This window comes from Periplaneta americana, chromosome 7, assembly GCF_040183065.1.
Source record: "Periplaneta americana isolate PAMFEO1 chromosome 7, P.americana_PAMFEO1_priV1, whole genome shotgun sequence".
NCBI classification, from domain to species: domain Eukaryota; kingdom Metazoa; phylum Arthropoda; class Insecta; order Blattodea; family Blattidae; genus Periplaneta; species Periplaneta americana.
Window position 1 is genome coordinate 73,103,760 of NC_091123.1, and position 13,362 is coordinate 73,117,121.

The window sequence follows — 13,362 nt, forward strand, 5'->3', positions numbered from 1 at the left end:
AATATGTCCCTAAAGTGACTTAAGGTAATAACATGTTTATTCTGCAATAAAGTGTTAACATAAAGCAAATGCCTGTGCATCTCATCTCCCCAAATTCTCTTTCCACAGTCTAGTCCCTTCCCATTAAGAGGCCATCTCCATCCTGTGTCAGCTTTAGAAATTATGGAACTGTGTCTGTGCTATTTGTTTACTTAAAATATTGAATAGTCACGCAGGAGATTTACATGAACTGTTACACATAGGAAGTTACGAGACATTGTAGTGACATGTTGATTGGCATGCATTCGATACATTTGCATTTGTAAACCATGGGAACCAAGGTAGTGTTCCACTTATAAACTGTTGCATCCATTATGTCATGTTCTGTTTTAAATATTGTGAATGAATCATTCCTTTGTTGGAAAAATTTTTAGAAGTTTGAGTTTCTTATTTCTAAAATGAAACTGGTCTTTTATTGTAACACTTGTTAGAATGTCTTCAATTTAGCTATTGACGAAGGGGATTAAAAATTATAAAACAACTAAGACTGACATTTTATCATTTTATATCCATACTAGCAAATGAGTACAGCGTTGACTTTGCGTGCTGGGGAGTTGGGTTCAAATTCTAATGGAGTTGCATCTTCTTATCCACTTCATGAAGTAGGTTTGTAGACTGTTTGTTCTTTGCTTGAGCCTTCTTTTTCTGTGCCTCTGTGTCTTATTCACCAGCTGGTTTATAATTTAAATCCCTGTTTTGCTAGTGAAGCATTGTTCACTCTCTGGTGATGTATATCTCTCTTGCCTCTAGGTTTCATAACTGATCTCATAGTGTGCAATTTTTTGCTTGCTTTAGAAAATTCATCATTGCAATCTGTATTGATTGTAAATTATGTTTCTTTATTAAGAATTAAGAAAAAGAATACCGGTATGAAAAAAATTATAGGCTATTTGAAGACCATGAAAAAAAAAATTAGTTGTTGAGTTTGTTAATGTGTATCACCATCACCTTTTGTACTTTCATTATTTTGCTGTGTTATATTCTGCACCAATGAGTTTGAGTGAAATTTGTAATTATAAAAATAAGTAGGTCTAGCATATTTTCTTAGGGCATTTTCACTTTAGCTACCAATATTCTATTAACTATCTATCATCCACCAACATTTCATTAGTTCTCTCCATTGTAGGGTTGCCAAACTCTCATAATATAAATAAGGGACAGATTAAATATTCAACTCGAAAATACAAGGTACCTGTATGTGAGTGATCTATGAGCGCCATTTCAGAGTGTATACTAAGTTAGAATGTTGAAACACAATAGGAAAAATTACCTTAGTCTTACACCATTAAAACTGTTATATTAGTTTCTAACCATAAATTTATTTTATCATTAAACTTTAGGAGACATTAATGATATCTGAAATTCAGATTGGGAAGAAGTAATCATGTAACTATGAAGCTTGTGTTCATACCGGGGTGCGAGATTTCTGATGAGGAGGGGATAGAATCCTAAAATAGAGAATACCTCATTGGTATTGGACCTCAGACTCATTTCGCCATCATTAATTCACATATCATAAATTCATCATCGTGCATACAATAACCTGGTCCACACCTGTGGAGTAACGGTTAGCGCGTCTAGCCGCGAAACCAGGTGGCCCGGGTTCGATTCCCGATCAGGGTAAGTTACCTGGTTGAGGTTTTTTCCGGGGTTTTCCCTCAACCCAATATGAGCAAATGCTGGGTAACTTTCGGTGTTGGACCCCGGACTCATTTCACCGGCATTATCACCTTCATCTCATTCAGATGCTAAATAACCTGAGATGTTGATAAAGCGTCGTAAAATAACTTACTAAAAAAATACAATAACCTGGGTTAAGTTTACAGTGCGGTATGGCATGCTGACCAGTACAAGTGTCCAACCATATCGAAATTTCTTTGAACTGAACATATTTACATATTGCATTACTCCTCGTATCTTAATACATACAAACTGATGACAACAGAGCAACAGAGGCGACCTCAATCTCATTCCAGACTGCTCAATGCTTGGTTGCACTGAGTTGCTTGTCTTGCATCTTGATCGTAATAATAATAATAATAATAATAAATAATTATATCTATGAGCAGGCTTAAGTTAAGATGTTTAATTCCCAAGTCATTGATTGTTGTAAACTTGCTTGTGATAATAATACAGTACATCAATATTATTTTCTTTGCTTACTATATACTTTATAAAGTATACTCGTATTAAAACAATTATATTTTGTGAGGGGGGATAGAAGTTATCCCTGGCAGGGATGTTAATATGAATTTATGAGAGAGGGATAACTTTCCAACGGGGGGGGGGGAATTTCCCCTTATCCCCCCATTAATTCGCACCCTGGTTCATACAAATTATTAAATACATATTGTAACTTATTCTTCTAAATGCAATACTTCCTTTTTGTTTCATGCAGATGAGAAACACTCAGTTTGATTTGAAACATTTTTCATGTCTTCACACATACTATACATAATAATTCGTGAACATCATTGCAGTAATCGTGCACAACTATTACTTGGGAATAAAATTACTTTTAACTGAAATGGAAGCAGTTCGAGATTCAAATTTATTTGTTTCATTGTTACGTTTCTAAAGACATTGATGTTAATAAAAACAAGTGACTATTTCGTATTACAATTTCACATCGCAATATCTGTACAAAAAGTAAGGAAAAAGAATAAAAATATTTTGAAAAGCTGTTGGCCGACTATGACAAAGTGTTCATAAATACAGGATTTTTGATGTCCTGTATGATTTCACACATGACAAATTTTTCAGATATCAAATACTAGACACATGGCAACTCTACTTCATTAACCAGCATATGAGGAAATTCTTGGCTTTGCTAGCCAGAACCTAAAAGATATTGTTTGGAAGTTACATTTAATAAATTAGCTCTTTTTTGTAAATTGACTATCGGTAACATGTAACTTGAATATTTACCGCAGCTTAGAAGTTTTTGACATCAATCCAATTCAGAAGAACAACTATTTCAATTAGATACTCGTACTTATATAGCCAAGACGGTCCTCCAAGCAATATTAAAGACTTTCCTACCCCTCCCACTTAAAGAAAGTAGAAAATAAAACTCATATAAATGTGTACTCAGAATGTGCATTATTCTTTAAATTAACGTGATTTCTAATAACTTTATTTGTAGGTAACATTATAACAATTGTTTGCTGTTTTGTAATAAAAGGACTCGGTGTTTTATAAATTGATTACCTGTTTAAGTTGACCAGCGGAGAGGGTTTTACTATATATGAAAGATATAATGTGCAATCATCATGCTCAAACATTTGACAGAAACAATGTTACATATTTTTTTAAAAGTTGGTCTGTGATAAAAGGCAAAAATGTACTGGGTTAGTTCAGACATGGGCAAACATGACTCATATAAGCCAGCGTGCTTCGCAATATTTATTCAATTCAGTGATGTGTTGTAATATAACTCCTTGTTTGCACTACGGACAATATAAATGTACTTCGGCAAATAGCTTGTGTTTGCCTATCAAGAGTCATAAGCTACCTAAGATTTTCAATAAGAATGAGTGGGATTGATGCAACAATTTTAGTTCCAAATTTAGTCATATGACAGTCGCTGAAAATGTATGTTACTCTAAGCTTCGAAGTTGAAATTTTTCAACATTTGCAGTAATTTCATCAAGTTCAAGTATTGAAGTAATGATACCTCAATTTTTCTTAGATGTCAGATCATATTTATGAGTGATTATAAAATAATTTTACGCCCAGTTCTGTGGTCTCCTTCCCCCTTCTATTTATTATTAACTCACCTATTTTGGGTGTGGATTTTTCAGCATTCCATGTACCACACATTTTTCTACAGCCATAGTCTCAAATATATACCTAATATTAAGAACTCCTCTGCAGGGTATTTTTATTCTTTGCAAATAAGCTGGGATCATGTTTCCAGCACTGAGTTTTGATATAAAGTGTATCATCAAACTGTTCCTCATAATTAAAATCTTTTGATATTGGATTGTGACTAGCACGTGCTTCATCATTTCATGTGTAAAAACTTACATCTCTGAACCCATCAGAAAACTCTGTAACAAGGCTTGGGCAAAAGATTTTAAAACTAGGAGATCTAGTTTTAATGGACTCTATACAATACCCTTTCTTTCTCTCTTCTCTCTTTTTCTCTCTGTCCTTTTAACTATTAGACATAATACAATGAGACAGCATTGCCAGTAACAGCAATTATTTGTTCACTATCTTCTTTCTCCTAACTGCCACTTCCCTCAATAAAAGAGAGAGGTAGATGCTTTACCTTTCTGGTTTCTTGCGATGTAAAATTTCTTATCAGAACAATGACTCACTGATTAACATTAATTCTCAAACCACAGTGTAAAAGATAAGATATAAGACATATTTTTAATTTGTTATCCACATTATATAAGTAGTTTTCGATAAAGTCCTGAAATACTGCTTTCTATTTCCACTATTGGGCAGACTATGTAGCATACAAAATACTGTAATACCTATTCTATAGACCAGGACTCACATTGCACAATTTTCTGTCTTATTTACATTGCATTTTGCACAAGTTTTACTGTATATGTAAATTGTTCCATTTATGAGTAACGGAATATGGGAAACTCCGCTTTCTCATGGTCCCTATAGGAAAGAATCTTGATATTAATTCTGAAATTCTTGTTTACAGAAGGGCATTAAGACAAATGCCACTAAAAGTGTTTCGTCGCCTGTTATGAATCTCTGTGAAGCAAACAGTCATGTGAAAGTGGAAAAACTGTTGAGTGCCATTGGATGGGAGTATCTTCGAACTTGTCCCTATTCACTGCAGGACAAGGGGAAGGATTACATAGGACAGCAAAGAGGATTCCAACTCGTCAATCCTACTGATAAATGGTTCCCAGGTAAGTCACAGCAAATCATGCACTTTCCCAAATAGGTTATTAACGAATGTCCATAAGTCAGTTTGATTCGGTAGTATTTTGTTGTCAGCAAAGCACTGTACCACTCAGATGTTAGTTATTGTTTTAATAACTTACTTTGCTGACATACTTACTTTAATTATTCATTACAAATAATCAAATGGTACTTACCATTACATCAGACAATCAAAGTTTTTACCCTCTGCTCCTAAACACGCGTCAATTCTATTGAAAAAATTGCGTGAAGTTCATTTTGCTATATTGCAGGATATTTCTCTTTAAATCCCTCAGATTGTGGATTGTTTGCATAGACTTTTTCTGTAAGGGGTTAGGTACAGCATACAGCACTAAAATTTTTGAAAATATTCAACATTTTTTCCTCCATTACTGTATCTTGTACAAGAAATGGATCAAGAAATCAAATCAAGAAATGGATTCAGAACACCTCAAAATCTGTGCGTCAGTGGCTGACCATGACAATATCTTTGAAAAATATTGGAGTGCAAGAGGTCAAATGACTTTATTGTCAAACACTTGGCATTAGAAAACAGCAACAATAATGAAAATTGGTATGTGTACAATACTGTCCTTCTGCTATATAAAAAAAATATTTTTACGATTTGTACTTTTTCTTTTCAAAATTCAAAACAGTGGCAGTTCACTGTGCAGTGATGAAGCGTTTCCCTCATAACTCATAAACTTGTTAACTTTTTCATGTTCTCTCTCTTTTATTTTATTGCTGAAACTCATATTTACAATGTCATGCTCTTTCAGCTGCTTTCCTTAATAAATGATACTTTTTTTTGTGTTAGAAGAAAATACTGATATTTGACCATTTTTAAAATGAATTTATTTTTTATCAGACAATCTATCAAAGGTAGAGAAGTGATTTTGCATCATATTGTAGATATGACATGCATAAATACACACACAAAATTTCATCACAGAATGTTGGGTAGTTTTTGAGTTATGAGGGAAAAACTTAATCACTACACAGTAAACTTCCACCATTTTGAATTTTGAAAAAAACATATATAAATAACTCTCTTTAATCGTAAAAATATTTTTATCATATAGCAGAATGACAGTGTTTTACACATACTAATTTTCATTATTGTACAATATACAGTAATAGAGGAAAAAAATGTTGAATATTTCCAAAATTTTACTACTGTAAGCTGTATCTAACCCCTTAAGAATAAATAAAAGTCACAGGAATTTAGGTCTGGGGATCTGGCGACAAACCCTTGCTGATTATTCTGTCATCAAACACTTCACATAATGCACGAAATTCCATGTTGCAAGATTTACAAGAATGTTTTTTCACATAACTGCCGTAAATGAATATATGCACAAAGCAATAAACAAGCACTAACTTACACAAAAACTGAACTGCATACGAAACCAGTTATCAATTAGCATGACTAGTGGTGGCTGTTCATAATGATGCTGGGAACAAGGTTCAACCAGTTTCGGCTGTTTCCACTGTATCTAACCAATGTACACTTGATGTTATATATTTTGCACATATTATAATTTGTGTTTAAATCCATACGTTTAAGTTGGGCAGGGCATGTAGCACATATGGACGAATCCAGAAATGCATATAGAGTGTTAGTTAGAATACCAGAGGGAAAAAGACCTTTGGGGAGGCCGAGACATAGATGAGAGGATAATATTTGAATGGATTTGAGGAAGGTGGGATAGTGACTGGATTAATCTTGCTCAGAATAGGGACTGGTAGTGGGCTTATGTGAGGGTGGCAGTGAACCTCCAGGTTATCTAAAAGTAAATTGTAAGTAAGTTACACACAGTTTAAAACGTTTCGTTTTATGTAGCTTGATTTCAGATTTAAGAAGGATAAATATGATATTTTATATGTACTATGATACACAAGTATGCTCCAAAACAAACACTAATGAAATTATAGCTTGGCTACTGCACATGTTTGCCTAACAGTCGAATATCTATTTATTTACCAGAATATTTAGACATAGGCCTATTGTAGATTCATTGTTTGACTTAGTACTGCAATTATGGTTCTCACATCAGAGAGTTATTCAGTATTATTTCCATTCATATGGACTTGGCTGTTTCAAATTTGAAACATGTTTCAGATAACTTTCGTGAAATTATTCACAAGCCACCACTAAGTAACAGGGTTTGTTACAAGTTGTTGACACTTTTGGGAAAACATAATTTCCTGTGGAGTACATTTCCTTACTTAACGCATTTATCCGACCTTACAAAACCAGATTTCTATATATGGAGTATGTTAAAATTGTCCATATTCATGGAGAAGTCGGCCTCGGTAGCATAGTTGGTATAGTGCTGGCCTTCTGTGCTCGATGTTGTGGTTCAATTCCGGCCCAGGTCGATGGCATTTAAGTGTGCTTAAATGCGACAGGCTCATGTCAGTAAATTTACTGGCATGTAAAAGAACTCCCTGCGGTACAAAATTCCAGCACACCGGTGACGCTGATATAACCTCTGCAGTTGCGAGCATCGTTAAATAAACCATAATTTAAAATTTTTCATGGAGAATCCACTAACAAGAATAAATTGTGGAATTATGGGACTGCAGTAACCTCTATTTGGAAACATGTTTGACGATCTATGTGAATGTTACGAATGTTGTATAGAAAATAATGGAAATCATTTTTCATCATCATCATAACCATTTCATGTATTTCTTCGGGTCTGTTACTGTCTCTATCCAGCACTTTTCGATCTTCCCAAGTTTCTTTGGCCTCTTGGAGTATAGTGTAAGATCAGTCTTGGCAAGCAGTTGGAAGATATCCTGGCAACATGTTCTTTCCAATGTAGTCTGTATTGTTCTTTGTACTGGGTAATTGAATCTACTTTTAATTCTTTAAGAATGTCCTCATTTCTTTTATGGTCAAGGAGAGAGTAACCAGCAGTTCTTCTCATAAATCGCATTTCGGCTGTTTTAAGTCTCCTTTCATCAGCCTTTATGATGGTCTAGGCTTCGTTTCCATATGTGAGAACTGGTCGATCAAGAGTTTTATATACCCTGAGTCCAGTGTGCTGCTGAGGGATTAAAAACCTGATTGATTACACCTAGGATCTGGTGAATTTGGAAATTTTAATCTTAATGGAAATCATTTTTAACGTGTATTTTATAAAAGTAAGGCATCAGTGAACATGATATTATTTTACAAAGATACATTTATGTTTCAGTTTATTAAAGTGCTTTACTTCATTGCAGTTTCTAGATCACTAGTTACGTCAGTGGTGATTAACTCATGGTCTTTGTGCAAGAGTACTATTTGTCATACACAAGCAGTATGCAAGAGATCATCCCAATGCATCAATGCCAACATTGTTCTTTTTTTGTTTGTGAGTGCACATAATGCTTCGTAAGAGCAGCTGAGTTGGTCACCACTGTGTTACATGAATGAAGAAGCTAGTTTCTGGGAAGCAAGAAGGAAAATGACATATGCTAATCTCTGGCCATTGGAAATAATAACAGTTCCATAAAACTGCAGTATCCGTATTCAGTACTGTTTGTTGTGGCTCATACTGTAATATAACTTTATTCTTCCTTGATAATATTTACACCTTAAACCCTACTGTATAATCCTGCTTATAAAATTGCCTCTTAAGCTTCTGTCTAAATAAGGGTAGGGGGGTGATGGGTGAAATTTCTATTTTCTACATTTTTCAAGCTACGTCCTTGATTTTTTGTACACATGATCACAGTGTGATAGATAATGATGTGAAGTTTAATTTCTGTGAGTAATTAGTTTCTGAATTATCAACAAAAATATTCAGAAAAATTTGCATTTTTCAAAATGAAATGTGTCGCTCAATTTTTTAGTAAAATGTTTGACATTTTTTTTGCAAAGTCAGTGGCATATTTAGAAAGACATCACACATCAGTTTTCCTATATCTTTGCTACAAAATGGGAGAACAAATTTTTGTAACCACTGCATACCTAAAAATAGGAATTTTCCATTGTCACTATAAATATTTCATTTTTTATTTCAAAAAGTATTAATTTAATCATAAAATTCATGGGCTGTGTTAACCACAGTGTATAGAACATGCAGTAAAAATTTCATGTTTCTAGCATCAAAATTGTAAAAGCTTTTACACTTCGAATCTGTGCTGAAAAAAAAAAAGTGTGAGAAAATGGCTTGTAAAATTTGCATGGAATTGAGGTTCAAGGGTACAGTGATTTATATATTGCGTACTTTTTATGCTTTCGAGCACTGCAGAGCATCGAAACTTGCTCAATATATAAATAAGAGATTGCAGATTCATTTTTTACAAGAAAACGAAAATGCGATTTTTGACTGAAAATTACCAAAATTTCACCCGTCACCTCCCTTAAATCACTCTCATCTCTTAGGTTATCACGCACGTTATAAGTATTTCTTTTATAAAGCAATTGTTACATTTCTTCCTCGTCCATTGTCCTCTCATGTTAGTTTTTCATGTATATAATACAAACTTCAAAAAAGGTTTTCTTTTTCCTAGGTTTGGACAAACTACGTGATGAATTTGCAAGTTGGAATTGGCGCTTTGGCAAGTCACCAAAGTTCAGTGTCACCCGCACTTTCCAAGTACCTCAAGAACTTCTAGCAAATGATGGATTGTCAAACCAGGAGCTGAGTATCCACATCGATGTGAACAAAGGAATGGTTGAGGATGTGATGTTGACAGTACCTCCAGGACTGAAGGCTGCTAACGGCTTTTCTGGCCAGGCCGAAGTTGTAACATCTCTGAAAGGTCAACGATTCTCTGAAGAGGCAATAACCATTCTACAGAAAGCACTGAGTGAACTGAAGTCGCCAGAACAAACAAGAAACGAATTTGTTGTGAATTGCATGAGGCAAGTTGTGACATCCTTCTGACATGCAAACTTAACACCAACCCAGTGAAATCATTGATGGATCGATAGAATTGTCTCCATTTTATGTTTTAGTGTATTGGGTTGAAGTATACAAATAGGCAGTTTGCTTATTAAAATTATTCTATTATTGCATGTGCATGGTGTTGAGATACGTGATATAGAAACGCATTGTGGGTATTATTTTTTACTGCTACCCATTCTCAGTTCTATGTTTTTATATGTGTACTACACAGCTAATTCCTTTGTGAATGTTTTTGTTTGTTGGCATACATAAGTTCATGAGTTAAACTTTTACTAGCATAACGTCTGTGCCTGGTGAATGGACATACTGCTTCTCTTGACCACGCTGTTTTTGTAACACTCGCTATCTGATGCACGTAAGTTCTGATCCTATTCAAGTCTTAATTATGTGTTTTCTTCTACTGACATTAGTATAGATGTACAGATTATAAATATTTTACGTTGAATTGCTATTACCTGCCATATGATTTCAACTATTATAACGAGAATTATCTCTTTTGTATATTATTTCATCCTGTTTTTAGCCCTCTTAATCTTACTCCATGTTCCAGATTACATGTGGAAACTGTCATTTATATTTTTAGGATAACTTAACATTCCAACTTTAGAACAGTAGTTAAGAAATAAAAATCAAACATAAAAGAATAGCATGTTTTGTTAAAATAATTAATTACTCGTTTACTAGGAGTGCATATTTCACCATCAGAAATGTTGGTTTTGACATTCCAGCAGTTACTTTCCTTACCCCTGAACCCAAGTGACACAAGTTCAATTCCAGCCAGTGACAATTAGGGTAATTTTTAGACAAAAAGAATTCTATATTGAGATAATGTGAAATTATAGGCTCTTGTTCTCTTGTTCGAGAATAAAAAATAAATCCGAGTTAAATTCTCTGTTACTTCTCAGATGTCCTATATTGGAAATCATTTAACAAATTTAATTAAAAAATTTTTTAATGTAGTTAAATATTAAAGAGTTCGAATTTTTCAGGTAAAAGATCGTCACTTAGGTAATAAAAACACAATCTCTACAAATCATTCTGTCCTCTTTTTATATTTTTGTACTTCTTTTCCTTTTTATATTTTTTGTACTTAACATTAGACATGTATATTAAAGAAGTTCCCAAATCAGACAGATTAAGATTTGGAGGGTTAAATTTGAAGACATTGTGTAATTAAGTAGTATTGGTTGTGAATCCTTATAGGCTTATTATTTATATATTATTTGTGGAAATGAAATGAACATGCTGCTCACTCCTAAATATTATGTATCAAGAAATTACAAACCGTTTAGTGCCACATGATTTGCATATTCAGCAATGAATATTGCTTTGCATTTATTTTTCAGATGATGTCATTTCCCTTGAAATTTCTGGGTCGTTAGTATACTGGTTTTTTCCTCCGCTTATTATATGGATTAGTATATATCTCTCACTGCAAGTGTGAGAATCAATAAAGCACATTTTAGGCCTAAGTGCATTTAAAATATCAGATCAGCAAACTGAGAAGAAGAACCAGTGGGTCACTGTTACTGTATCAGCTCTGATTCTTTCTCTCCCTCTTTATCTTTATATGTATTTCTGTTTTTGCTTTGGATCAACCATTTTCTTGAAAATTATTAGTGGAGATATGAGATCCTGTACAGAAATATTGCTGCTGCTGTTGTGATGATGCTACTGTCTATATTGAACCTTGGCTGCCTCTGTGCAGTGCCTCTTTCTTTTCCTCCATGTCACTAGCTTTTCTTTTCCATACTTTGATATTTAGTAATTCGTTTGCATTTTGTGTTATATCCTCTTATCTTTTCTATTTGACTCTATAGAATTGTTTGTTACTCACGAAATGAAGAGTGGGAGATGAAACGGCAGAGGGAAGTATGTTAGTAATGTTAATCCTTGCATTATGACCGCAGTAGTGATGCTATTCATTAAAAAGTATGTAACTTCATCATTTCCTTGTGATTACTCTTCGACATATGAAAAATTAAGCTATTAATTAGAATTCGTACTAGAGTAAGCAATTATTAATAATTACTTCATTAAAATAATTAGTACCCTACTCTTTAATTTCAATACAAATATTGTTTTTAATGTTTTCGGCATGAGTAATACTAATAACCTAGCTACTGGGATATTTATAGTAAAATCAGCACACACAGTCCAAAAGGTCGCATTCTTTCCCCTAGTTTTCTCCTGAGTAACCAATAACATTTAACTTTTTTTTTCTCTTCTTAATTTTCGTGCTGTGTTGGTATATCTTCCTCTCAAACATGTCCAACATTTCTTCTGTCTGATTAGATACTGTCCATTCTTTACAGTTTTTAAATCTTCATTTGTAGCTTTGAAGAATTCCTCGTTTCGAATGAGTGTATCTTTAGGCAATGCTTCTTTGCTTGTTAGTAGGTACCGCTTTTGATTTCTAAGTTATTGATTCCAAATGTATAATATCAGCTCTTTCATTATGTGTATTTTAATATACATTGCTTGGACCTTAGGAACATTGATTTGATATAAATTTGTTATATGCCTTTTGTGCTCTATTGACTGAACAGTTTCGGATCAAAAACTGAATTGATATCTTCGAATTTGGCAATTAATGATGTTAAATTATTGAGTAGCATGATCATTTTTTGTCCAGAATTTGTTTAGATTTATTGTTGTATCAGCAATTAACCAGAATGCATCATATCAATTACTCTTTGATTTAATACACCTGACACAGTGTCACAAGGTGTATGATTTGCTTCTCTCCTAAATATTTTCTTTAGTGATAGTTAATAATTGTATTTTGTTTTCCATTTTCAGAACTTCTATATTAACTTTGGAAGGTGAGCATAATTAAGTACCTTTTTCTCCTAATGACCACTGTAATGATTTAGTTTTAAGGTCTTTTGTACAAAAAATTACATTTAAGATCATTAAAAATGATTAAATATTTTGAGACTCAAATTTGTAAATAATTATGATATAACTCATTGTTCAACATAGGCTATTATGTTTTTATATATATAAGCAGTTTGATATGCATTAAATAACTATTGAATCTGTATTTTGCTTGAATTTGATAAAATAAATATTTTGGAATTTTTCAAATATTTGTTTTTGTTTTGTAGACCTAAATGAGAAGGGAGTAGTATCACAGTCTAGTATATACAGTCACGAAGCTCAATACGTAGTAAATATGCATCTATAGATAATTGCTAACCACTAGGATCGCTAATATCACCTCATTACAGACAATGCGAAATAGTACCAGCACAGTCAATTGTTCCTAGCACCCTCGAAACTCAAGCTTCGTGACTGTATATACTAGACTGTGGTAGTATAGTGTGGATGTGAATTAGACTGATTTAATTTTAGCAACATTGTACTTCTACCAATGTAAATAATTTCCTATTTTACATTCAAAGCAGTGTTATTTTTAATAAATAGACAATATTCTAGATTAAACTTTTGTTAATGAATACCTTACCTTTTGTGTCGTCTTCTTGCCTTTTGTAACAGATTAGAGTGACAATAATAG

The 13,362-nt window shown here is 33.3% G+C and overlaps 1 protein-coding gene across 4 annotated transcripts in view; it reads left to right on the forward strand.

The window, feature by feature from the left end:
* Lipt1 (Lipoyltransferase 1) overlaps nt 1-12,932 on the forward strand; it is a 30,241-nt gene extending 17,309 nt beyond the window's left edge. For 2 of the 4 annotated variants that reach the window (XM_069830892.1, XM_069830893.1), the window contains exons 3-5: nt 4,709-4,922; nt 9,445-9,799; nt 12,645-12,932. In XM_069830892.1, the coding sequence (XP_069686993.1) occupies nt 4,709-4,922; nt 9,445-9,799; nt 12,645-12,681 (606 nt within the window). In that variant the 3' untranslated portion in view covers nt 12,682-12,932. Of the gene's footprint in view, nt 1-4,708; nt 4,923-9,444 lie in introns of all 4 variants that reach the window. The other 2 variants (XR_011332998.1, XM_069830894.1) reach the window with 2 other exon arrangements.
* The last annotated feature ends 430 nt before the right edge of the window (nt 12,933-13,362 follow it).